At 44.6% G+C, this 27,356-nt stretch overlaps 4 protein-coding genes and 2 pseudogenes across 4 annotated transcripts; 2 read left to right on the top strand and 4 right to left on the bottom strand.

Moving 5' to 3' along the window:
* Positions 1–3,598: 3,598 nt before the first annotated feature.
* On the bottom strand, positions 3,599–5,634 carry LOC146571898 (histone H3). Its single transcript, XM_085275896.1, has one exon. It carries the CDS (start codon positions 5,319–5,321, stop codon positions 4,911–4,913), a length of 411 nt encoding a protein of 136 aa, XP_085132022.1. The 5' UTR covers positions 5,322–5,634; the 3' UTR covers positions 3,599–4,910.
* Positions 5,635–5,662: 28 nt separating this feature from the next.
* LOC146571897 (histone H2A) lies at positions 5,663–6,049 on the top strand. The gene has a single exon (XM_085275897.1). The coding sequence runs from the start codon at positions 5,663–5,665 to the stop codon at positions 6,047–6,049; it is 387 nt and encodes a 128-aa protein (XP_085132023.1).
* Positions 6,050–6,137: 88 nt separating this feature from the next.
* On the bottom strand, positions 6,138–7,525 carry LOC146571896 (histone H1 pseudogene; annotated as a pseudogene).
* Positions 7,526–9,019: 1,494 nt separating this feature from the next.
* LOC146571895 (histone H2B 1/2) lies at positions 9,020–10,720 on the bottom strand. Its single transcript, XM_085275899.1, has one exon. The coding sequence runs from the start codon at positions 10,693–10,695 to the stop codon at positions 10,321–10,323; it is 375 nt and encodes a 124-aa protein (XP_085132025.1). The 5' UTR covers positions 10,696–10,720; the 3' UTR covers positions 9,020–10,320.
* A 2,110-nt stretch (positions 10,721–12,830) lies between these two features.
* LOC146571894 (histone H3-like) lies at positions 12,831–13,253 on the bottom strand. Its single transcript, XM_085275894.1, has one exon. The coding sequence runs from the start codon at positions 13,251–13,253 to the stop codon at positions 12,831–12,833; it is 423 nt and encodes a 140-aa protein (XP_085132020.1).
* A 358-nt stretch (positions 13,254–13,611) lies between these two features.
* Positions 13,612–14,832, top strand: LOC146571893 (pre-mRNA-splicing factor SLU7 pseudogene; annotated as a pseudogene).
* The last annotated feature ends 12,524 nt before the right edge of the window (positions 14,833–27,356 follow it).

Raw genomic sequence — 27,356 nt, 5'->3', positions numbered from 1 at the left:
CCACAGAGATGAGACCACTTCCTTACTCCCATCCTCCCTTTTTCTTTATCTCCTGGAAAAGGCTCGTTAAAGGCTAGGTGGTTTGTTTCAGAATTCACTGATGAAAGAACTCTGTATTTTATGTCTAGGAGTGTATTTTGCTGGGATGATCATAAATTGTAGCTGAACTGATAAACTATACAAGGGATACTTTGCTCAGAAGGCAGGAAGACGTTTCCTTATTTAGTCTGTACCGGTTTGAACTGGGAAAGCTGACACACGAACCTTTTTTCCTCTATATAAACTGCTGTGTATCAAATAAACCTTTGAGTCGATTTGGGAAGACAACCTGAAGCAGTCTGTGTTTCCTTGTTCTCCCAAGCTGCTCCCGACGTCGTAACTAACCCAGCTGAATGGCATACCTGAGTGTTACTTTAAATAATTAGGAATCTTATAAGGAAAGGACAGAACTCTGCTTATCGCTCACGCCACGGAGGAAACCCGGGAAGGCAATTTCCTTCACCTTGTTTTAGTAAACGAATCGAATCTAGTGTAGTGGACGGTATGTGGATGCAAGTGCCTGTATAAATCACGGAGTGCTGCTTCCTTACAGACTTTAACCAACAATTTGCTTTCTCGCAGTTCTCTAAATTCAACCTTGGATATTCTGTCAGTAGCTTCAGTAACAATGTTAAAATCTCCACACAAAATTATATTAAAACCAATCTCTAATAAATACTTCAATTTTTTCAACAATTGTATCTTTTTCGTTCGTTCGGGTGCATTATAAACATTAATAATACGCAACCTTTGCCCGTAATAACAGCAATCAACAAGGAGGAGTCGTCCCGGTATTATGTCTCTTCTTTTGATTATATTCACCGCATCTTTTTTAAAGAAAATACCCACTCCATCAGAGCTGTCTTCCCCTATCGATATTATTGAATGGGCAGTGTTCCACATTTTATTTAATTCACATACATCTACGTGTGTCTTTAATCTCATCTCTTGAAGGCACAAAATATCATAATCAAGTCTTTTTAAGAAATCAACCTTCCTTTTCCTGCTCTTATCTGATTGGAGACCTCTGACATTAAATGTTATTATTTTGATGTTACTCATAGGTTGACTAAAGGAGAGACCATCTCAGAAATATTACTCACGGAGGACTTGGTCTATTATCCTTCCGCTTATCTCTTCCAGAGCTAGAAGCAGAAACGCTCCTTTTTCTGCTTCCTCTCGTATCCTCGTTGACGAGCTCGTTGAGGGCTGGGTGACTTCCACTAAAGAAGGTCTTCTGTTTTACTTTCGTTTCCCCGGGCAGCGAAGCAAGAGCCAGAGATGCCGCCTCTGAGAGAGGGAAGGATCCATGGTCCTCGCTATCTCCGTCGTCCTCAGGTGTCTGCTCGCTGTCGATTTCTTCGTCGTCACTATCGCTTTCATTCTCGCCATCCGATGTCTCTATGATTAGGTTACCATCTAGCTCTTTATCACTCTCGTCGCTTGACTGAGACAGTGGAGATGGTAACTCATTTTGAACAGGGCTAGACTGGGTATCCTGTTCATCCACTTGTGGATTGTCCAATCCAGGCGAAACTGGGAGTGACAGTGAGGTAGTTGTCGGAGGAAGGTGGGGAGGAGTAGAGGGAGGGGGCTCTCTCACCTGGTCATTCACAGGGGGATCCAAGACTTGGGAAGGGTCCACCAAAGAAGGAAATTCCATGGTGGCGGAAGGTCGAGGTTGTTGGGAAGATTTAAGTATATTCACGTAGGACTTGGGGCATTTAAAGAAAGTGTGCCCTTTCGCACCACAGAGGGAGCACTCACTTTCGTTTTGGCAAATTTTAGCCTTGTGGCCCAACTCACCACATTTCCAACATTTGACAGTGGGGCATTCTCTCGCTTGGTGGTCTGGACCTTGGCAGATGAAACACCTCACCGATTGGCCCGGATAAATAATCCTGCCATTGTAGGGGCCCAAAGAGATGGAATTCGGAATAGAAATTATATGTCCAGCTTCGTCTCTACGCATCCGAACTTTGTATTTTCGGACTCCATACCAGAATCCGAATTTATCCACTGGCTTGACTGGGGGTTGAAGAATCTCGCAATACCTTTTAAGATATAACTCGATATCTTGGTCTGGAATCCTTCCAGTCCAGAACTTAACAACAAGAGTCACTACCTCTACCTGGACAGAAGACTCCACTTGCCAGTCTTTCCATTTCGGATGTGATGCGTTGGAAAGGGAGATCTCTAAGAAGCGACGTAAGGGCGCCTCTTCGGTGAAACACAGCTCAAAATCCCGTTTACTGGGCAGAGCGATGAAGGAGTATATGTCCTGCACATTCAGCCATGATGTTTGCAATATCAGCTCTTCAGCAACATAATCACGGGTCGGGGGGTCCCCGTCTCCGATGTACTTGAGTCTCACCCATAAATTGCTGAAGTTTGAAGCAAACGATAATGGGGCATACGGGGGCATGATTACATAACTAATAACCAATTACTCCGGTCTTTCCGCGTACACTCATTTTGGCTGTTCAGAAACAAATGTGAGTCGTTGCTTGAAGGACTCCTGAATTTACATCTGATTTGAGGACGTAAAAGAAAACAGGAGTGCTTGAAACTACGGCCATCTACTGGCCTTTGGCGGAAACGAGGAACAGCATGACTGTGCCTGGGGTGCAGTAGCTATGGGGCGCCGTTTGTAAAGTGAAACATGCTGAAATTAACGGCAACATTTTTCCACATTTAGCTCAAAAACAAGTAATTTTTTACAACATTTAGTAAAATATTTGTAACTTTTCATATTTAAAACAGAATTTTAAATGTTAAATCTAATTGTTAAATATTCAATCTAAATGTTAAATCTAAATATTATATTTAAATCTAAATGTTAAATCTAAATGTTTAGGCTAACATGCAAATTTATTGCACGGATCCGCGGAAATACCAAAATAAAAGCTTTCCGAAAACCTCCAGTGCAAAAGTGTGCCGGTAGTGGTCAGACACGTTCTCACTCCCAAAGCGTAATAATTTTCTCTAGGTGACAAATTGTCAACATGTTATGCTTTTGGGTACCCAACACGTTCCTAAATGATAGCATCGGAAAAAGGAGAGCTCAATCTACACATGTTCGTTCATTTTCTAAAGATCGATTTGGAAAACACTATTTTACGTCATTTAACTGCTAGTAAAGGTTATGAATAAGGTTATAGTTAGGGATAAGGTTAGGTTTAGGGCTGGAACACATGGCTGGAACGTCTATTATGGCGGGACCGTCATTCCACTGGAATTCAGCCATAACCCGACCATGAGAAAGCACGTCCGGCGATTTAGCTGAAAACATCGGAAGATCCGTTTTGTCGGCCATCCAAAGGTTCAGCAGTAGTGCACTCTTAGCAGCTGCAGTCTCCACTTCACAATCGCTGCAGCACATGTCCAGCAAAATCGCTGGACATGCTCGTAGGCAAGAAGTGAAGCAGCACATGGCGGGGAGAAGTGAGGAGGAGAACAGACACAATGTTGCACCGGAGGTTTTCGGGAAGCTTTTATTTTGGTATTTCCGTTGATCCGTACAATAAATTTGCATATTAGCCTAAACATTTAGGTTTAACATTTAACATTTAGATTAAGATTTAACATTTAGATTTAAATATAATATTTAGATTTAACATTTAACATTTAGATTTAAATATATTTAGATTTAATAGTTAACATTTAGATTTAATATTTAACATTTGATGAAAAGTTACAAATATTTTACTAAATGTTGTAAAAATTACTCGAAAAAATATGTTTTTGTAAGGTTTTGAGCGAAATGTGGAAAAATGTTGCTGTTAATTTCAGCATGTTTCACTTTACAAACGGCGCCCCATAAGTAGCTGTGTACTGTACATGATATGAGATTGAGTACTACATGTGTCACAGAGACAATCCAACAGTTTATATCCAGTTAATATCTTTATTAAAGGCCAATAACCAGTGGTGCCTCCAACAGAGCCAGAAAAGGGGGGAAGGTCATGCCATGAAATATTATTAGTTGTCCCCAGATCAAATAGGTTGTTAATGAGGTTTTACCTTGAAACTCTGAATACCAGAACTTCCATACTTCCAGAATCAATGTAGTTTTAGAAGTGGCTTTAGTACATGCAATAGCATTCACAGATGATCGCAACAGATTATTCAGAATGTCAATACTATATTTTCTGACTTGAAAGCGGCGGGGAGTCATACTGTGGGAGCACTATATCTATGATCTCTACTTGACTGGACTGATCTGGACAGCTTCACAGTATAATTTTTCTGTATGTTATCAATGTTAGTGTCAAAGTCTGAACACAGTTTGTGCAGTGAGATTAGTTTAACAGAGTTCCCAAAAGTCCGCTTCAATGCAACATCAGCGATGTGGCCTAGGTATTGGATCAACGCCAGCGGAACAAGATGATGCTGTGTTTCCATGCTCAAAGTTAGTTCAAAGAATTGTGTTAAATTGTTAGTTTTTTATACATCTTTGGGGAGTGAAAAAAAAAAAAAAAAAAAAAAAAAACAACCGCACCTGTGAACTGAACATGAACTGTGAAAAATATCTGATCCATGTTAGGCTTATTGTTATGTACATTCATAGTTTATAGCCAATTTAAACAACTCTAAAGGTACTTTAGAGCAGGGGTGTCACAGTCTTCTTCTACTGTAAGTAATGTAAACTTATGTGTAGCAGGAAAGAATTGGAAGTACTGGTACTTAGATCAAGTTACTGGATGCCACCTTCATGCCAAGCATATGGCTTCTATTATATAAAAAAAAAAAAAAACTGTCTTGTACTGTCTTGTATGAGGTTAATGTTATTGTAAGAAAGGAGCGCGCTCTCTGTGTGAGTGTGTTGGCTCTGAAAAGAGCCGTTGTTTGTAGGAGGGCGTGCAGACAGCTTAAGCCCTCTCTCCGCGGATGCGGCGAGCCAGCTGAATGTCTTTGGGCATGATGGTGACCCTCTTGGCGTGGATGGCGCACAGGTTGGTGTCCTCGAAGAGTCCGACCAGGTAAGCCTCGCTGGCCTCCTGCAGAGCCATGACAGCTGAGCTCTGGAAGCGCAAGTCGGTCTTGAAATCCTGAGCGATCTCACGGACCAGGCGCTGGAAGGGCAGCTTGCGAATGAGCAGCTCGGTGGACTTCTGGTAACGGCGGATCTCGCGCAGAGCCACGGTGCCGGGCCTGTAACGGTGAGGTTTCTTGACGCCTCCGGTGGCCGGGGCGCTCTTACGAGCGGCCTTAGTGGCCAGCTGCTTTCTGGGAGCTTTGCCGCCAGTGGATTTGCGAGCGGTCTGCTTGGTTCTTGCCATTCTTTCTCTCTTTAACTTTCCTGCGTTTAAAACAGAAAATGTAACAAGCGGAGGAGACTCGCCGCTCTTAAAGTGTGTGACTGGCTGTGACGCGGTGCCGCTGCGGCTCGTGATTGGTGAGGGGCTCCGCGTGATGCTCAGCACCGCTCAGAGGAGCCCCGCCCCGCCTAAGTGTGCGCTGCTCATTGGAGGAAGGTGCTTTGAAAAGGCGCGCTGCCGCGAGCCTGTCTGCGATTGGTGTGTGACGAAGCCGCCCGCGCTCTGCGGAAATATAAGCCAGGCTCGGCGCCGATCGGGCCACATTTCCTTTGAGTGTTGACACTGCGAAGAGAAGGTTCAAAATGAGTGGGCGTGGCAAAACCGGAGGCAAAGCCAGAGCTAAGGCTAAGACCCGTTCATCCCGTGCCGGGCTCCAGTTCCCCGTGGGTCGTGTCCACAGACTGCTGCGCAAAGGCAACTATGCGCAGCGCGTGGGTGCCGGCGCCCCCGTCTACCTGGCAGCTGTGCTCGAGTACCTGACCGCTGAGATCCTCGAGCTGGCTGGCAACGCAGCCCGCGACAACAAGAAGACTCGTATTATCCCACGTCACCTGCAGCTGGCTGTGCGCAACGACGAGGAGCTCAACAAGCTCCTTGGCGGAGTCACCATCGCCCAGGGTGGTGTGCTGCCCAACATCCAGGCCGTGCTGCTGCCCAAGAAGACCGAGAAGCCTGTCAAGGCCAAGTAAATGCCAAAGCCTCTGCTTCACGCACGAAACCAATAAACAAAGGCTCTTTTCAGAGCCACACACTTCTTTCTGAGCAAACATCCTCGTGTATATGGAAATGTAGTATTACCTTATTCTTGTGTGTGTGTGTGTGTGTGTGGGGGGGGGGGTCTTTCGCCTCCCAACCAGATCTTCAGGTTGTTTTAATTTATTAACAATAATATAAAATTATGCACAATGAATTACTAATGTAAAAATAGTTCAAAAGTTCAACACTGCCCCTAGCATCCTGGAGCACTTGTGTTGTCTTTTGTAGGTGTTTTGGAGTTTTTACGTGTTTTGTCTGTAGGGGCCACCGTAAATATACTTTTATTTATTCACTCCACATGAAATGTAATAAATCAACTATAATAAAATCCAACTATTCACATTTCAACTTTTAACTATTTAAATTTTCAGCTTTTTCCTTTTACAAATTTAAAGTGAAACAACACAAAACACTGCAAACCACAACACAATTAAATAGAAATTATAATATGAAAATAAAAAGAAGATGCATATTCTCTGTCATATGGACCTGCATGAATAAACTTTGTCCCTGGCTCTTTCTCTCTGTCCCTCCTGCTCTGTTCACTTTCTGATTGTGAAATGTGAGCCATGATAGTAATACAAGCTGCAAGTGTTATGAGAAAAAAACAAACCCAAAAAGTATCTTATCTTGCTTTGACAATAATGCTATTATTGTGAATAAGAGAATGTTGCGTGATTGTGAGGAAGGAGCTCTGGCGTGTTGCTGTGGTGGCTCTGAGAAGAGCCGTTGTTGAGTGCGAGAGTGTTGGCAGCTCACTTCTTCTTGGCTGCTGTGGCCGCCTTCTTGGCTTTGGGCTTGGCGGCCTTCTTGGCGGGGGCTTTCTTGGCTGCGGGAGGCTTCTTGGTGACCTTCTTGGGGCTCTTGGCTGCCGCCTTCTTGGGGCTCTTGCTGGGCTTTTTGGCCGCCACAGCGGGCTTCTTGGCCTTCTTGGGGGACTTCTTAGCTGCTGCGGGCTTCTTGGCTGCCGCTGGCTTCTTGGGGGACTTTTTAGCGGCTGCTGCCGGCTTCTTGGCTTTGGCAGGGGCGGGCTTCTTGGCTTTGGGAGCGGCTTTCTTTGCGGGCTTCTTGGCTTTGCTCTCGGTAGCCTTCTTGTTCATCTTGAAGGATCCGGAGGCCCCGGTGCCCTTGGTCTGCACCAGAGTGCCCTTGGCCACCAGGCTCTTGATGGCGGTCTTGACGCGGGCCTTGTTCTTGTCCACATCGTAGCCTCCGGCAGCCAGAGCCTTCTTGAGAGCGGCTGTGGACACGCCGCTGCGCTCCTTGGAAGCGGCCACGGCTTTCACGATCAACTCGCCCACGCTGGGGCCCACCTTCTTCGGCTTGGAAGCCGTCGTCTTCTTCTTGGCCGCCGGGGCGGCGGCAGCAGCAGGTGCGGGTGCTTCCTCTGACATTTTCCTCTTTCCCTCTGATCGAGTCACGGTGCAGTGATGGCAACTCGGAAGCGTCACACTGCACTTAAACGCACCATGAGAACCGTGGAGAGTGAATGTAGCGCGCGCCGCTCTCGCGTGCGCCACGCAATGCTTCCGTTTGTGTTTCGTGTCTCGGGATCAAAGAGCTCAAAGTGAGTGTGTGAGCAGCACTGCAGGCCGACAGTGGAGCAGTCCACAGCGGACTCGTGTCTCCTCGGGCAGGCCTCGTGTCGGGCTCTGGTGCTCTCTGCTCTTGCTTTGTGGAGCCTCCAAAGCTCAGCGACTCAGTGCGGAGCTCAGCGCTGCTCGGCGGCTTTTTGCGCTCTTTTCTTTCCTAAAACAAAGGAGCCGCAGCACAGCTCCGTGAAAAGCCCTTTTCCAGCTCAGACACATGTTCGTTCGCGCACTCCGACTTAAAAGCAGCATCTGGTGAGCGCAGCTATGGGACAAAGTGACGCCGCGAACTCCCAGCAAACACACCGATGCAGCTGGACGCCCACGGAGCAGCGAGACGTCTGTGAGAGCTGCTCACTTCTAACCAAAGCACAGCGGCCTCGAGTTTCACTCACGTTGTTGTATATCAGAAATCACCATTAGTTAGTCACCTTACGGCAGCTCACTTCCACACTTTGGCCCTGATCTCTTAGTCTGCATCAGTCCGTTTCCTTCCAGCTACAGTTACCGACTCTACTATAAACAACAACAGCGAATGAACACGTGAATACACACATCCACCAACTGATCACTAAGTATCTCAATGTGCAATACTCAATACCTGCTAAAAAACATCCAACATCTCACTATTAAACATTCTCTTTTTGTCGCTACTAGTCAAACGTATTTTTATATCTATTTCATTTATTTAATCAGAGTAATATTGCTGTTATTTTTTTGGCATTTATTTAATCCTGCTCTGTCCACGTTGCTGCTGTAACAAGGTGAATTTCCCAGCTCTGGGACTAATAAAGCTTATCTTATGTCCTGGATAGCGACCTCAGTCTAATCTAGTACAGTGCATTTAATTATGCCCAGTATATCTGTGCTCCTTTTTCTGGAGGATTCTATTATTCTTCCACCCACTAAAAAAATGTAACCACAGATTGTTGTCCAAGATAAGTAAAATGCTGCACAATACCTCCCACCCTCCCATCGTGTGCTTGACCAGTCACAGAAGAGCGTTTAGTGAGAGACTGAGATGACCAAAGTTCACCTCTGAATCAGAATGGGTTTTATTTCCTAATGTTGAGCAGGTTTACAACATTAGGAAATTGCTTCGGTACTTAGTGCAAAACACACTGTAAGACAACACTTAACTAAACATAAAAGATAAAAGTGCTAAGCAGATAGATATATCTTATTCATAGCACTTGCTATAATAGTTGTACTATCTAAAGGCATATAGAAAGGTGGCTACGGAGCCAACAAATTATGAATTAGATTCAAATAGGCACAACTTTAGTTTTTTTATTTCTATATGATGAACTCTGCATTAATATCAGTGATAAGAACAAGTAATCTTATGTCCTGTAATCATTATGACGCTATAATTTGAGATACAATAAATAAAATACGTTTTTGTACAAAGTATCGTATCGGATCAGTATCGTCGATACCACCCTGAATATTACTCGTTATCGGATCGGAAAGGAAATCAGTGGTATCGCACATCACTAGTGATTATAGTGTTTACGAGCACATCAAGTCAAGTGGCTTTGTTATTTCAAACATGTGCAGTGCTACAGTACACAGTGAAGCAAGTCAGCGTTCTTCCAAGACCGTGGTGCTACATAGGACAATCAACACAGGACCACATAAAGTGCAAATGTACAACATAAGAAAAACGGCGCAACCCCAGATCAGAACGATACAGACAAATTGATACTAAATTTTAAGTTTACTGCTTCTTTGGATTCTGCTATGCAAATTTTTTGTGAAATGACAAACTTTGGATATCAGAGGAGAAAAAAAAAAAAACAACAACAACAACAACACACAAAACACTTCCATTTCACACACCGTAAAGGAACTGTCAAAATGAGTTAACTGGCCAGAGCAACATTTGTGTTCAGTACTGTTTTCAATTTGTTCTTTGGAATTTGCTTTGTATTGAATGTATTTGGAAATCAGAATATATATGTAAAAAAATAAAATAATCAGCCCTTATCCCCAAGGGGCAAATAAGATACAATGGAGCAGCACGACATTGAAGACAAGGACAGGGCATAAACAGGCAATAAGAATGAGATAATAAATACACAGCATATACACAGTTTTAAAATTAAAGTGACTGAATAGGTGAATAAATAACTAAGTGACTAAAAGTGAATAAAGTGGCAGCACAAAAAGAGCGTAGAGTAGTTCATGTTTACAGGTGTGGGAGATGGTCTTAAGGGCTGGAGTTAAAAAGCAGAGTGGCTTTGGGGACAGAGGTGGCTCTCCTCCTCTCAGTCCTACAGGAAATGCAGCAGAGGCGCCGCCCACAGGGGAGCCATTGAAATGCACTGAAAGACTGTCAAACATAAAGTGGCATTAATGTTGTATTTGTAGTTACTTTGTCATCGTTCCACAACACACACACACACACACACACACACACACACACACACACACAATTTCCTGAGTCTGGGTCAATGTAGCGGATCAATAGCACCTAGTGACAAAGAAGCATTTCCGCGATTGCAGTAGTTGGCAACATAGTAACTGCACGTTTGAAGGTAGAACGTATGCTCTTCAGGACAGAGTGGATGGCTCTGAAAAGAGCCGTTGGGTTGACTGACAGCAGGATCAGTTTACTTGGAGCTGGTGTACTTGGTGACGGCCTTGGTGCCCTCAGACACGGCGTGCTTGGCCAGCTCACCGGGGAGCAACAGGCGCACTGCGGTCTGGATCTCCCTGGACGTGATGGTGGAGCGTTTGTTGTAGTGGGCCAGGCGAGAGGCCTCGGCAGCGATGCGCTCGAAGATGTCGTTGACAAACGAGTTCATGATGCTCATGGCCTTGGAGGAGATCCCGGTGTCGGGGTGGACCTGCTTCAGCACCTTGTACACGTAGATGGCGTAGCTCTCCTTCCTGGTCTTTCTCTTCTTCTTGCCGCCCTTGCCGGCGGTCTTGGTCACGGCTTTCTTAGAGCCCTTCTTGGGCGCGGACTTCGCGGGTTCAGGCATTTTGTTCCTTCGATACTCTGCAGCAACGAATGAGCTGTGTAACAGAGAGCAGCTCCTTTTATACAGCCTGTATGCTAATATCACTGCGCAGGCCCTCGGCTCTCATTGGCTGAGCTGCACAGTGGGCCGGACATTGCGTTGGAGGAAATCTATGAATTGTGCTACAACAGGCGCGTGTTTAACAAAGAAGTGGTCTGTGTGATCGTTTCCTCATTTGTTGGAACGGTCATTTGTATTAAATGAGCAGTAAATGTAGTGCTCTGTATGGCAAATATGGAGGATTTAGGGAGACACAGACTGAAAGCTAGAAAATGCTTAAGATGTGACTACAGTAGTGAATTGGGCCTCAGCAGCAGCAGTGTTTCTTTGGGGCAGTGAGCTTTGTTATCTTCACACCATGCTGGCGTTTTCAGAGTGATGATGATGACATTTACAGTTTTTTCTGATTGCTTAAGCACATTTTTTGTAACTATTGGCTAATTTTGCAAAACTCTTCACACAAATAAGAAAACCTGTCACCCAATAATCAAAACATTGTAGTTCTCTTGCAAAAGCAAACACAGCTAGATTAACTCTTCACACCTTTGTAAAAATGGTGTTTCCGTATCAAACAGTACACACAAGCCATCATCTACTAAGCACACAATGCGCCAACTGCACACTGATGGTATGAATACAAAACACATCTGGCTTTTGCTTCCTCTGTGTACAGATGTCAATTTGAGGTCACACCTTGTCATAGTGTCATGTAAACATACAAGGATCCAAACGTCAAGTATTGGTGTTTATTAACACTCATCAAAACCAAGACAAAGTCAGAACACAAAATAGGAATTCCACAAATAAAAGGGGAAAAAAAAAAAAAAAAAAAACACCACACACACACCACACAGACAATCAGCCTACATCATGTCGTCTTTCTGGGTCCGGCCACGTCGCCTGCGATATCCTCCAGTCCAAGGCACCGGGGAAAATATCTCCTTGAATGCTGTATCCAGGCCTGACATGATGCCTGGTCAATATCTCCACATGCCTCCTCCATTGCCTGTAAAAGGGCTACCTGTTGATGAGGATGACGGTCATACACTTTCCAGCGCCAGGCAGAGAAGAACTCCTCGATGGGATTCAAGAATGGAGAGTATGGAGGGAGGTTGAGTGCCATGAAGGATGGTTGGTCTGTAAACCAGTTGCGGACCAAAGCAGCCCTATGGAAACTAACATTGTCCCATATGATGACATATCGGGTCTGCTCTGGTCTCTGAACAGTGAGCATGTCATGCAAGGTGTCCAGGAATGCAATAATGTGTGCAGTGTTGTATGGGCCTATGGTTGCATGATGGTGAACAACACCATTTTGGCTTATAGCTGCACACATGGTTATGTTACCACCATGTTGTCCTGGGACATTGATGATGGCACGGTGTCCAATAATGTTCCTGCCACGTCTCCTGGTTTTACTGAGGTTAAAACCGGCCTCATCTACAAAAAGTAGCTCATGTCCCATTGCATCTGCTTCTAGTTCCATCACTCTCTGGACAAGACAAAACAAATGCAACACATCAGGCCCATGCACAGCACTACAGTATGCACCTCCAAATTCAGAACCAATGACACTAGCTTACCTGCACGTAGTCATATCGCAGTTGCTTTACACGTTCTGTGTTTCTCTCGAAAGGAACTCTGTAATTTTGCTTCATTCTTATTCTGTGGCGCGCAAGTACACGACTTAGTGCAAGCATTTCTGCACTGTGTATATTACTCTTACTGCTCCTTCCATTGTACTCCACGTAGACAGCTTACCTGTGGCCTGTTTATAGTGCTTAGGCTGATTGCAAAGTGGACTAATTATCTAAAACAGTTTTCACATGTGAAAGTGTGCCAGACAGTTGGCAAATTAGTGTTAATGATAGCCATACATGTGTATACTTTTGCTAGGAGTGTGTTGGAAATTTGGTAATTGGGTGTTGTGCAGTGAATTGTGCCTACAGTTTTGCAAAGTGTGTGTTACAAAATTGCAAACTGAATGCAAAGCAGTTTTTGTGCTTTTAGTTTTGCAAACTCAGTGAGTGGTTTTGCTATAAGTCTGAATAGTTTTAGAAATTGTGCTACAGGAATCACAGTTAGGGTTTAAGCATTCAGAAAAAACTGTAAGCCCTCTCTCCGCGGATGCGGCGAGCCAGCTGAATGTCTTTGGGCATGATGGTGACCCTCTTGGCGTGGATGGCGCACAGGTTGGTGTCCTCGAAGAGTCCGACCAGGTAAGCCTCGCTGGCCTCCTGCAGAGCCATGACAGCGGAGCTCTGGAAGCGCAAGTCGGTCTTGAAATCCTGAGCGATCTCACGGACCAGGCGCTGGAAGGGCAGCTTGCGAATGAGCAGCTCGGTGGACTTCTGGTAACGGCGGATCTCGCGCAGAGCCACGGTGCCGGGCCTGTAACGGTGAGGCTTCTTGACGCCTCCGGTGGCCGGGGCGCTCTTACGAGCGGCCTTGGTGGCCAGCTGCTTCCTGGGGGCTTTGCCGCCAGTGGATTTGCGAGCGGTCTGCTTGGTTCTTGCCATTCTTTCTATCTTTAACTTTCCTGCGTTTAAAACAGAAAATGTAACAAGCGGAGGAGACTCGCCGCTCTTAAAGTGTGTGACTGGCCGTGACGCGGTGCCGCTGCGGCTCGTGATTGGTGAGGGGCTCCACGTGGTGCTCAGCACCGCTCAGAGTAGCACCGCCCCGCCTAGGTGTGCTCATTGGAGGAAGGTGCTTTGAAAAGGCGCGCTGCCGCGAGCCTGTCTGCGTGTGTGACGAAGCCGCCCGCGCTCTGCGGAAATAAAAGCCAGGCTCGGTGCCGATCGGGCCACATTTCCTTTGAGTGTTGACACTGCAAAGAGAAGGTTCAAAATGAGTGGGCGTGGCAAAACCGAGAAGATGACCAGAGAGGATTGGCATGACAGTGAAGATGAGGATGAAGACAAATATGCAGATGATATCGACATGCCCGGTCAGAACTTTGACTCCAAGAGACGAATCACTGTCAGGAATCTGCGTATCAGAGAAGACACAGCTAAATACTTGAGAAATCTGGATCCAAATTCAGCGTACTACGATCCAAAGACGCGAGCAATGAGAGAGAACCCGTACTCCAACACACACCCTGATGAAGTGGGGTAGGCTGGAGACAACTTTGTTCGCTACAGTGGAGCCACAATTTCCATGGCTCAAACACAATTGTTTGCCTGGGAGGCTTATGAGAAAGGCTCCGAGGTGCATCTGCAGGCTGACCCCACCAAACTGGAGCTGCTACATCGTTCCTTCAAGGTCAAGAAGGAGGACTTCAAAGAAGAACAGAGGGAGAGCATCCTGGAGAAGTATGGAGGCCAGGAGCATTTGGATGCACCACCGCGGGAGTTGCTGTGTGCCCAGACGGAGGACTACGTGGAGTATTCGCATCACGGCGCTGTGCTGAAAGGACTCGAAAAGGCTGTCGCTCGCTCCAAATATGAGGAGGACGTGCTCATCAACAACCACACTTGTATTTGGAGTTCCTACTGGAAAGATGGCTTCTGGGGGTACAAGTGTTGCCACTCCATGGTCAAACAGAGTTACTGCACAGGATCAGCTGGAATTGGAATTAACAACTCAGAGTGCACTCCATTTGAAGAGGCAATAACTGAGCCACAGGAGGAGGAACAGCCCAAGACTCTGCTAGAAATGCATCAAGATAAGATGAAAGAGAAGAAGAAGAACAAAAAGAACAAGAAGCGCGACTCCGACAGCAGTGATTCGGAGGATGAGGAGAAGAAGAAGGAAAAGCTGAAGAAGGCTCTAGAAGCAGAGGAAAAGCGGGTGAAGCAGGTGGAGATGCTAATGCAGCTGGATGAGAGGAAGAGGCCGTACAACAGCTTGTTTGAAGTAAAGGCGCCCACTGAGGAGGAGATGGAGGCCTTCCGCATGAAACGCAGCAGGCCAGATGATCCCATGGCTTCCTTCTTGGGACAGTGACCTTTTCAGTCCCGGCAGATTCCCCTAAACTCTCCCCAAGGACTCTACTAGAGCAGCTGCTCAGTAAAATATAAAATCCCACATTCACTCAAGTTTTGTGTTTTGGAAAGAAGTGCTGGAGAAACTGTACAGTATTTTGTAAAAGTTAATGTTAACACATTGTTTTGAAGCTGCATGTCCATAAAATGTAGAACAACAATAAAAAAGGTGTTTCACTTCAACAGGAGACATTTAAATACTTTCAAAGCTTTCAAATTCAGTCTTTACAGGAAACATGAGAAACGTAACTGCATTTCTTTTTATAATAAAATCCATTTGCCTGGGAAAAAAAAAAAGCAAAACCAGAGGCAAAGCCAGAGCTTCATCCCGTGCCGGGCTCCAGTTCCCCGTGGGTTGTGTCCACAGGCTGCTGCGCAAAGGCAACTATGTGCAGCGCAGGCACGTGCAGAGGGGTGGGGGGCTAGAGGGGCTTGAGCACCCGCCCCTTTCCTGATGGGTACCCAAGGTGCCCTTTTGTTGAGGCAACTTTTTTTTTAAAAATTCTTATTTTTTTTTTTATGTATGTGTGTGTGCGTGCGGAGTCCTGTCTGTGCCCCTCAACAATAATATTTAACTAGTAATCACAGTTTTGCTAAATAAAAGGATCTGGCTTGCATCAGTCACATGATCACATTTAACCAATGATCGCCCTTGACGGCAGAACGCGCTGGTTACGAGCCGGGAACGAGCTCACTAAGAGCACGCGCATTTTTAGCGGTCCGGAGCTGTAGGAGAAACACAAGTTAACTCAGAGACACAGACTGATGCGACAAAACCAGTAAGTAGGTGTGTAGCGTAAACTGTAGTGTGTAGCACCCAGGAGTATTGGCTTATTGGGCGACAGTATGCCACGGAGTATGTGGCACGGACTACGCACCATTACGGACTACAAAGCCAGGGACACTGCGCCGATCAACGCCAACTCTGCATTCACCAACGAGCTGAATCGGTTCTACGCCCGTTTCGAGGTTAACCAGGCGGCTAATGCTATCTACCGCCTGACTACCGAGGACAGTGACGTCATCAGCGAGAGACCGGTGACCAGCATCGCGGAGCATGACGTCCGAGCGGCACTGAGGAGAGTGAACACAAGGAAAGCGGCAGGGCCAGACGGCATCACCGGCCGTCTGCTGCGCTGCTGTGCTGACCAGCTAGCAGGTGTGTTCACTTACATCTTCAACGAGTCCCTGGCGAAGTCTGTGGTCCCCACATGCTTCAAAAGATCCACCATCATCCCTGTGCCCAAGAACAGCAAACCCTCATCTCTGAACGATTACCGGCCAGTTGCACTGACCTCGGTAGTAATGAAGGTGTTTGAGAGGCTGCTGAAGAACATCATCTCCTCCTCCATCCCAGACACCATAGATCCGCTGCAGTTCGCCTACAGATCCAACAGATCCACAGAGGATGCCATCGCCCACGTCCTACACACCACTCTCAGCCACGTGGACAAGAAACAGGGTAACTATGTGCAAATGCTGTTTGTTGATTACAGTTCAGCGTTTAACACAATAGTGCCCTGCAGACTGTTCACAAAGCTGAGGGATCTGGGACTTAACAGCCGTCTGTGTGCATGGGTGTTGGACTTCCTCACTGGCAAAACTCAGGTGGTGAGGGTGGGCAGGTGCTTCTCCAACAGCATCACCATCAACACAGGAGCACCTCAGGGATGTGTCCTCTCGCCACTGCTCTACTCCCTCTACACTTCAGACTGTGTGGCCACCCATGGCTCCAACACCATTGTGAAGTTTGCTGACGACACAGTGGTGTTGGGTGCCATCTCCAACAATGATGAGGCGCCCTACATGGATGAAGTGAAGAATCTGGCATCGTGGTGCCAGGACAACCACCTCCAGCTGAACGTCAGCAAGACCAAGGAGCTGGTGGTGGACTTCAGAAGGGGTCAGCACAGAGACTACAAGCCCATTATCATCAATGGAGCTCCAGTGGAGAGGGTGCAGTCCTTCAAGTATCTTGGTGTCCACATCTCCTCAGACCTGACATGGGCTGCCCACATTCAGGTCCAGACCAAAAAGGCTAGGCAGCGCCTGTATCACCTTCGACAACTGAGGAAGTTCAGGGTCTCTCCAAAGATCCTCAGGATTTTCTATACAGGCGCTGTGGAGAGCATCCTCACACAGAACATGACATCGTGGTTCGGGAACAGCTGTGTGAAGGACCAAAAAGCTCTCCAGAGAGTGATCCGTACAGCAGAACGCTGCTGCAGGATTGCTCTCCCCCCGCTTCAGGACACCTACACCAGGAGATGCCGGACTAGAGCAGCGCAGATACTGAAGGACCCGTCCCATCCTGGCAACAAACTGTTCCAACTTCTGCAATCTGGTAGAAGGTTCCGCATCTTCTGGGCAAGGACAGAGAGACTCAAGAGGAGCTTCTATCCCCAAGCCATTCGTGCCCTAAACACACACACCCGCCCTCTCACATCATCTATAATTGACTGAGACAGGACTCTCTTCCAGACACTAAACCAAGGCACAATGTACATTCCAAATTCCTTTAATTTTAAATATGTTTATATTGTCTATCCTGTAAAATAGTCAGATGTCTATTCATATTAATGTACAGAATTCACCTGCTTGCTGCTACTACTGCACATTCACCCAGTGTATATACTATATAGGGTGGCTGTAGCTCAGGTGGCAGAGCAGGTCAGCCACTAATCAGAAAGTCGGTGGTTCGATCCCAGGCTGCCTCCTGGCTGCATGCCAAATATCCTTGGGCAAGACACTAACCCCGTGTTTGCCTACTGGTGGTGGTCAGAGGGCCCGGTGGCGCCAGTGTCCGGCAGCCTCGCCTCTGTCAGCGCGCCCCAGGGCAGCTGTGGCTACAATGTAGCTTGCCCTCGTGAATGTGTGTGTGAATGGGTGAATGACTGAATGTAGTGTGAAGCGCTTTGGGGTCCTTAGGGACTAGAAAAGCGCTATACGGATGTCATCCAGGGAAGGACGGACGTTGTTTTGCTGTGCTGTATTTTAATGTGAAGTGTACATATTTATTTTTTATATTGCATGCATTGGTTATATTTTTGTGCAGTGTTTTATTTAGTTTGCATGTTTTAGTTGCCGGCAAATTGTCCTGGAGAGACTCCGCCTTTTCCCCCGTTTTTACTAATTGGACACACCTGAGAGAAAAGAAAAGGTAATTTACAGAGTGCTCAAGGACACATAAGAGGTTTGGAGCCGGTGTTCAACAAAAAATGTAACACGGAGAATGCGAGACAGACAGAGGAAAGACACAGACGATCAGAGAGTAGAGATGATCAGATGGAGCAGACGACCAGCGACTGGGAAGAGAGATTACCAGCGACTGGAAAGGGGAAACGATCAGAGGAAAAAAAGGCAGATGACCAGCGACTAGGGACGCGTAGCGGCAGTCTGGTGGCAATAACGACAAGAGCCAGCTCGTGCACTGCGGGAGAACAGAAGCAGTGAGACCGCGGTGCCGATTGCAGTTTGAGGAAGCGGCGGGCGGAGTTGAGAGCTCTGCCCACCCGGGTAAGTCTTTGACTTATCCTTTTTATAAAGTAAACTGCCAAAGGAATAGTGACTGCCGCTCCCTCCCTTTCTTCAGTGCATCAGGACGTGGAATGCGGGGAGGAAGGCGAGGACTCCGCTGGGTTTCCCTCTTTTAATACTACGCTGGACCTCTTAGTTTTCTGTGACTTTTAGGCCGTGGTGGATTCCACTGGACTTTTAATGTTGTGTGTTATTGATTTTTATTGTGTCTTCCCTTGGCCAAGGTTGTTTTAATTCATTTTATATTTTTAACTATTTAAACATAATAAATTATATTTTTAATTCTACAGTTTTGTTTCGTGTGCTTTTTCCCTCGGCGGCTCCACTGCTCTGCCCGCTTTGAGGAAGGTTTCCTTCCTTTTAAAAAACACAAATCACCTGTGGAAAGAAGATAAGAGAAAGATAAAACTCAGCCTTTCCGCACCGGTGTCACACAAATGCAGGCCATTTTTATTTATATATATATATATATATATATATATATATATATATATATATATATATATATATATTTTTTTTTTTTTTTATAATGTTCTTCCTCTACACCCCCCCCCAAATTTTTGCACATGTCGAGGAGCGTGTCAGGCCACATTTCACTGTGTGTTATACTTGTATAACTATGCATGTGACAAATAAAGAACCTTGAACCTTATTACGTACACGTTGGTAAGTTGTCTTGTTGCAACTGATGAACTGAAACAAACGAGCGTGCTGTGTGTGCAACAGCGTGACAAACATTACCTGTCCTTTTATTAACTGCACAAGCAGTGCTGGTCATAGCTGCTGGCTACCTGTGTAAGGCTGTCATGGGTCTGCAGCTCTGTCACCGTTTTAGGGAACATATTTAGTTTTAAAGTACGTTTCCGGGCTTTTCCTGCCTTTCTGGAGGGATTATATTTCACTAAAAACGATCTAATATGCATGTCCACATAATAATTATTATAATTATAATATATTAAAAACACACGCTGTATTTTAAAGAACATACATTAAGAAGCAGATTATATCAGATTTATATTTTAAATAAGACAATTTGGATTTTACAGCAGTAAAATTATTGTATCTCTAGAGTTTAAACATGTAATAAGCTTTGCCCTGCACAGAGTGGATAGTGAAACAAATTGAATCATCATAATGACATTATTTCATATTTATTACTTCCCCCTCCTCATTGCTTTATTATTGTAGCTCTAGTAATAAATAATAATGTAAGGATTCTGGATCAGCACCATGATGCCCATAGTATATACAGTATTCTGAAGAAGATCTAAAATGTCACTGTGTGTGCATGTGTGTGTTTTATTTAGATGGATTTAAAAAAAAAATCTCTCTCCCACAATCGATATATGATCCATTGTTGATCTGCACACAGCTGTTGCCACCAACGGCGCACTCGCTTACGTCACTGTCGTGAGACATTCTCGCAAAAAAATCATGGTTTTAGTAACACAGTAACGCAGCGTTCCTACGGGAAAGTAAAGGTAATTTAATTACCGATTTTGCAATAGGCAAGGCAAGGCAAGGCAAATTTATTTGTATAGCACAATTCAACAACAAGGTGATTCAAAGTGCTTTACAGAGACATTAGAAACAAAAACAGATAAAAAGCATGATTTAAAATTGATTAAAACAAGCAAACAAACTAACTAACTAAACACACACATTCACATTCACACCTGTTCGCGACGATCTGAACCCTTATTGTAAGGGGCGCTACCAGTCCTTCTGTGGACGAGCTACTTTCTATTTTAAATTCCCTGAATTTAAAATACTCTCTAGACCCAACTGGGGAGCTACCCAGAGCTTACCTATTGATACAAAGTATTTCCTGTTTTCTAAGTATGTCTTGAACCAGTTTAGTACAGTTCCTGAAAGACCTGTCCAGTTCTCCAGTCGTTTGAGTAATATGTTGTGGTCAACTGTATCAAATGCTGCACTGAGATCCAGTAAAACTAAGACTGACATTTTTCCACTGTCTGTGTTCAGACATATGTCATTAAACACTTTGGTCAGAGCGGTTTCAGTGCTGTGGTTCTGTCTAAAACCTGACTGGAAGGCATCGTAGCAATTATTCTGTTTTAAGAAGTAACTGAGCTGTTGAGAAACTGCTTTTTCAATGATCTTACTTAAAAATGGGAGATTTGAGATCGGCCTGTAGTTGTTCATTTGTGTCTTGTCAAGATTGTCCTTTTTCAGTATAGGTTTTATTACAGCAGTTTTTAGTGATTCTGGAAACACACCTGATAATAAAGAAAAGTTGACGATCTGTAACAGGTCTGACTCTAAAGTCTTTGAGACCTTTTTGAAAAAACTTGTTGGCAGGACATCTAAACAGCAGGAGGAGGAGTTCAGTTGACCTAAGATGTCCTCCAGGTCTTTGCTGTTAATCGGGTGAAACTGTTTCATGGTGTTTAAACAGTTTTTTGGTGGACACAGTACATATCCTGGATCTGCTGTTGATGTACCAATTGCTTGTCTAATTTTTTGGATTTTTTCAGTGAAGAATTTGGCAAAGTCATTGCAGGCCATGGTCGAATGAAGTTCAGCTGCCACTGACACAGGAGGGTTTGTTAGCCTGTCAACTGTAGAAAATAAGACCCGAGCATTATGGCTGTTTTTAGTGATGATGTCAGAGAAGTAGGACCTCCTTGCACTCCTCAGTTGTAAATTATAATTGTGAAGTTTCTCTTTATAGATGTCATAATGAACCTGGAGGTTTGTTTTTCTCCATCTGCGCTCAGCTTTCCTACACTCTCTTTTTTCATTTTTCACCAGTGTGGAGTTTCTCCATGGAGACTTTTTCCTTTCAGAGATAACCTTCACCTTAATGGGAGCAATAGTGTCCATTACATTTAACATGTTAGCATTGAAGCTATTGACGAGCTCATTGACTGACCCTCTGGACAGGTCAGGTGTTAATGGGAAGACCTGGTTAAAAATTGCACTACTGTGTTCAGTTATACACCATTTTGTGATCACTGTTGTTGATATATTTATGTGGGCTGAGATTTTACTTTCAAAGAAAACACAGTAATGATCAGACACGCCCACATCAGACACAGTAATGTTTGAAATGCTCAGGCTCTTGGAGATCAGTAGGTCAAGAGTGTGTCCTCTATTATGTGTGGCCTCTGTTACATGCTGAGTCAGCCCAAAGTTGCCCAGAGTGTTACTCAGGTCTTTAGTCCCTTTGTCCTGAGGGTTGTCCACATGGATGTTAAAATCCCCAGCAATAATTACACAGTCAAAATCAACACAGATCACAGACAGCAGTTCACTGAGGTCATTAAAAAAGTCTGTGCAGTATTTGGGAGGCCTGTAAACATTAAGAAACACAACTTTGGATGGGGCCTTCAGCTGTAAAGCCACATATTCAAAAGACTGAAAACTTCCAGGAGATAGCTGCTTACATTGAAATGATTCATTAAATAAGACAGCAACCCCTCCTCCTCTCCTGCTCGCCCTGACCTCACTGATAAAACTGTAGTTAGGAGGGGTCGTCTCGATGAGAACAGCTCCACTGTTACTTTGGTCCAACCAAGTTTCAGTTAAAAACATAAAATCAAGGCTGTGCTCAGTGATTAAATCATTAATTAAAAATGTTTTCCCAGCTAGAGATCTAACGTTTAATAAAGCCAACTTAAGTGTTTTAGAGGTATTACTTGTCCCCTCGTGTTTGGGAGCAGTCTGTGGCACACAAGGTATGTTTACTATGTTTAAAGATCTTTTAGAGTGCACCTCTCTGTGTTTTGACCAGGCCACATGTCTCCTGTCACCTAAAAGTACAGAGATTTTAAAACCTTCTAGTAAACAGGGTCCCCGCTTCTCCTGGGAAAAGTCACCACTGCCATAATCCTCGCAGCCCGGACCCTTCACACATCACACATCAGACTGCGGAGACAGGGCATGAAGGTGGTAAAGAGGAACTAAGGGGGGCGAGGCTGGGCAATGTGACTTCGATTGCTCTGTTGAGGGTGGGGCTCGATGGCGAACCTTTGGCCGCTCTGGTGGGGGGTTTATGGGGGACAAAAAGGGATTGGGCCGGGGGGTAGATCTGAGCCCAGCATTGACCCGCTCCATCATCTCCTCAGTGAATTTCAGGTGTGGGGAGGAGGGAGAAAGGGAGGGGGAGGAGGGTGATGGCCTGTCAGGGGTTTGGGGGACTGGGGAAGATCGTGGTCCCTGGTCCTGGTCGTTGGTGTTGTTGAGAGAGTTGGAGGCAAATAGGGACCCCTCTTCTTGCCTTAGATGTCTCTCCTTTCTGAGGCTCTTCCCGGGTGGGGGCAAATGGAGCTCCTCCTCAAGGTTTCTGCTGGGCTTTGTCTGTTCTTGGAGTTCTGTTTGTTCCTCTTTATGAGATAACTCCTCGTTTATCTCAGCCTTGGCACCAAGCACAGATGGATGACGTATGGAATAAAACAAGTTGGAGGTGAACAGTTTCACCCTTGACTTGTTAAAATTAAATCCATTTGCTTTAAACAGATGCCTGCGTTCCCAAAAAATATTAAAGTTGTCGATAAAATGCACCGAGTGGTCAGTACATGCTGATATAAGCCATTCAGTGTAAACAACCTGCTGAATCTCTCGTCTCCTCCTCTGACCGGCGGTACAGGTCCACTGATGAATACAGCTGCATTCAGAGAGTTTACAGTATTTAGTAATCCAGTAAAGTCCCGTTTCAGAACCTCCGATTGTTGTTTGGACACATCGTTTGACCCTGTATGCAGAACAATGTTTGTCACAGTTGGATATTCATCTGCAATTTGAAGAATTCTCTCTTTCAGGTTGTTGACCATATCCTTAGGAAAGCAGAGGACTTTAGTGTTCTTACCGCACATCCTTTGTACATCCTTTACGGCAGAGTCACCCACAATCAGAGTTTCAGGCCTAGCCTTTAGATTTCCCTGTGGTCTTTTACTTTTCAACAGATTTTCAGACCTTACTTCGCTGCTTTTAGATGGATGGTTGTCCGATATAGATCCAGGGTCCTTTGATAGTGGAGCAAATCTGTTGTGCAGTTTCACATTCAGTTGTTTTGGAGGTTTGTTGTTAACCTTCCTATTCACGGTTGTCCAGTCCTGTTTCCTCTTGTATACAGGGGTAGAAGAGCTTCTCTGTCTCGTAGGAAGTGAAGGCCAGTCAGTTTCAGAGATTTCAGCTCGCTGTGCTCTGCCCGTGATACGTCCTCCCCCTTCCAGGAGACATGATTTATGTCTTGGTTTTGCACCAAGACAGTCCAAGGGGGGGATTATCACTTGAGGATTTATAATAATGCACAGAGTCTACTTTCTTGGTCATGTTATCTGTGCTCCTTAGCTGTGTACTAGCTTGCTCGTCGCCATTGTTTTGAATCAAAGGCAAGGTTGTTTCATTTCCACACAGTCCATTTACCTCCACGTTTACTTCTAAGCGATGAATTTTTGTCTCCAGTACTACAATCTTCTGCAGGAGGCTGTGGTAGTCATCTGTGGAGAGGGAAGGCATCTTGTTGCTAGTTAGCCTAGCGGTTAGCACCTTTCCAGGCTATAGAGGCTGTTCGGTGCCCAAATGCTGTAATCAGGCTTCAGCTGTGTCTAGGCCACAGACACACGGAGCGCTGAGGATAAGGTAACTATAAAAATGTTGCTGTTTCTGTTAAGAACACTTTAGTCCTAATGATCTATAAGTGTCCAGAAGCTATCGCAGGTAAGCTCATACGGAAAAAAGGGAAAAAATCAGCATAAAAATCAATAAAAGAAAAAAAGAAGAAAAGCATTTAAGGAGCAGAGAGATGAAGCGTCCACATTCGCAAAAGGGGAGGGGCAGTTGTAATAGTAATCCCTTACTTTACTCGTTACTTGAAAAAAGTAATCAGATTACAGTAACGCATTACAAGTAACGCGTTACTGCCCATCTCTGCTAGGGAATAAGGAAATACATTTTACTTTACAAAAGGAAATTGAGGATACAAAATAGGGCTGAACGATATATCGCATTTGCGATAATATCGCGACATGATCAAGTGCAATTTTCTAACCGCAAAGGCTGCGATTATACTGCGATTATATTATACAATTCATGGGCTGCATCCTCCTGAGGCCGCATTTGTAGACCGATTACATCACAGCGACGCGCCGAAGGCTGTCCAAATTACTACCATATCCCAGAATTCATAGCGCGGCCCAGCCAAACTCCAGTTTCCAGCAATGGCGGCCGCTACTAAGTTTTAAAATTACTCATACTAATCTTTCTGGGTCACAAAATAAACTTTTAACATATTTTCAGGCGAGAAAGTAGTTGTGTAAACATCAAATATCTGCTCGGTTTATCAAGATATCCCATATTTGCAAAAGTGCTTCGACGTTTTCAGAGGCGTCTGCTACCCACCAGCTCGACAGCTAGCCGGGAGCTCGAGGGTTACTGATGCGGCCGAGAACGGCACAACTCCCGGCACATCATTTTCAGATCACCGCGGAGTTTCGCTGCTCGGGTTAAACGTAATATATAAGTCACTTAGACAACCTAAAAATGTTATTGTTGGGCTTTTTTCAGTGTTTTGTTTGTTCGTGAGTAAATCGGTTTGGCTGAGATTAAAGTTATTAGATTAGATAAAATAAAACTTTATTAATCCCCCGGGTGGGTTCCTCCTTGGTTTTCACACAGCTGACTAAACGTCAAACAGAAAACTTATTAAACAGAAGTATGAGACAGTCGAGAATTTACACCAGTGTCTGGTTATATTTTAGATAGCAAGAAGCAGACGGCCGAGTTTATTAAACTCCACCGAGACAGCGGTGACGCTAATCAGAACTAGACCGTCCAATTTCACGCCTTTAAATTTTAAAGGCGTGTTTGTGTGTGTGTTTATACAATTGCTATTATGTTTGCACTTTATGTGTAATGTTACTGACTGCAGAGATCAGTAAGATGTGTGTATTTTTTATTTATTGGTTTTATTTATTTAATATTATTTTTTAATTGAATGACTGTCTAGTAGTTCACAGATGTCGAAAAACTGAGTGTGGTAAAGCCACTGATTTTTTTTATGTATATTTCTGCAATCTGCACATTGTACTGACTTTCATTTTAATGTTTACACCAGGGTTCCTTGCCAGCACTTTATGCTCAGATGTTTGTAAGCTAAAAATAAACTATTGTGTATGTTCAAATATACTGTTGTGATTGAAGAAGTTAAATAAAAATGTCAGTCATCAATTCATGCATCACCTCATGTCATCATAACAGAGGTCTGTCTTCCAGGAAAGAACAGTTTAAAATTAATGTAATATAGTATTGGCCATACTATATGATGTATTGCTTGTCTTTGTTTAATAATACAGAAGACAAATACCTTAAAAAATAATCGCATATCGCATTGCAATCGCAATATTGGGGCAAAAAATCGCAATTAGATTATTTTCCATAATCGTTCAGCCCTAATACAAAAGGTCAAATGATATGTGTCCAATAGAAGGCTTACAGGTAATATTATGCAATATCTATGCACCAAATAAAGAAGATTACAATTTATTTATTTTTTTATGAAGTGAATAAAGTGTCAGGGGATATAGATCAACAAATAATACTGGCAGCATGAATACATCAGTGCTGCAAGACAAAAATGTGAAAACATTTGAAAATAGGCCCATTTGGGAGCCCTTCAAAGTATATATAAGAGGGAAACTGATTGCCCACTCTGCAGAAAAAAAGACAGCACGCTATTGGGATTAAGATATTAGACACTGAAATCATAATAAAAGAGAAAAAGATGGTGGAACAGTTCTCCCTATCACAATATCAAGAACGATAACATCTAGTTATCGACCACTCTCACTAATGAATGCAGATATCAAAATTATAACCAAGACATTAAAATCAGAATTGAGAGAGGAATTGGGCATGGAAATATCAGAATCAATGTGGGACAAATGCCTATCAAAAATTCATTCCTGCTCTGTTAACAGCAGACATCAATTAATACAATTTAAAATTGTCCATCGGCTACATTATTCCAAGGTTCGGCTACACAAAATTTATCCTTCAACTTCCCACATAAGTGACAGATGTAAAACACCAGAGAGTACGCTTTCTGGCATTGCCCCTCATTGACTAATTTTTGGTCCAAAATATTTGATTGGTACTCTAAAGCTTATGGAATTTCCATCTCACCCAATCCAGAAATTGCAGTTTTTGGCTGTGTACGTTCCAGAACTATCCCCGTGACTGTGCGGGTGCCAATCGATCTCGGAATGATGATTGCGAAAAGACTTATTCTAAAGGAATGGAAGTCCACTGCTCCTCCCCCCTTCAGTGTCTGGCTCAATGACATGTTATTCAATTCAATTCAATTCAATTTTATTTATATAGCGCCAAATCACAACAAAAGTCGCCTCAAGGCGCTTCATAGATACAGAGAAAAACCCAACAGTCATATGACCCCCTATGAGCAAGCACTCTGGCGACAGTGGGAAGGAAAAACTCCCTTTTAACAGGAAGAAACCTCTGGCAGAACCAGGCTCAGGGAGGGGCGGCCATCTGTTGCGACCGGTTGGGGTGAGAGAAGGAAGACAGTTATGTTATCAGTCATTCAACTGGAAAAAGTTCGATACCTGCAAACACCTGCAGCAAATGTTTTCTCAAAATCCTGGACTCCGTTTTTTACTCATCTTGAGAAAGCTTACGTTGTATAAACATGTACCATCCATCCATCCATCCATTCACTTCCGCTTATCCTTTTCAGGGTCGCGGGGGGCGCTGGAGCCTATCCCAGCTGTCATAGGGCGAAAGGCGGGGTACACCCTGGACAGGTCGCCAGTCTGTCGCAGGGCTAACACACAAGGACAGACAACCATTCACACTCACATTCACACCTAGTGGCAATTTGGATTATCCAATTAACCTATCCCTACAAGCTGCATGTCTTTGGACGGTGGGAGGAAGCCGGAGTACCCGGAGGGAACCCATGCAGACACGGGGAGAACATGCAAACTCCACACAGAAAGACCCCGGCCTGATGTTGGAATTGAACTCAGGACCTTCTTGCTGTGCGGCAACAGTGCTAACCACCGTGCCACCGTGCTGCCTAAACATGTACCATGGCACTGCAATTTCCCTGTT

This window comes from Mchenga conophoros, linkage group LG6, assembly GCF_057382185.1.
Source record: "Mchenga conophoros isolate Kocher_MC1m ecotype Shallow Benthic linkage group LG6, M_conophoros_male_GT1.1, whole genome shotgun sequence".
Taxonomy (NCBI): Eukaryota; Metazoa; Chordata; class Actinopteri; order Cichliformes; family Cichlidae; genus Mchenga; species Mchenga conophoros.
This window is presented reverse-complemented; position numbering and strand designations above follow the sequence as displayed.

What these genes read in the sequence shown, in the direction of transcription:
- LOC146571898 (XM_085275896.1), bottom strand. Translation starts at nt 5,321, where the DNA reads ATGGCAAGAACCAAGCAGACCGCTCGCAAATCCACTGGCGGCAAAGCT.
- LOC146571897 (XM_085275897.1), top strand. Translation starts at nt 5,663, where the DNA reads ATGAGTGGGCGTGGCAAAACCGGAGGCAAAGCCAGAGCTAAGGCTAAG.
- LOC146571895 (XM_085275899.1), bottom strand. Translation starts at nt 10,695, where the DNA reads ATGCCTGAACCCGCGAAGTCCGCGCCCAAGAAGGGCTCTAAGAAAGCC.
- LOC146571894 (XM_085275894.1), bottom strand. Translation starts at nt 13,253, where the DNA reads ATGGCAAGAACCAAGCAGACCGCTCGCAAATCCACTGGCGGCAAAGCC.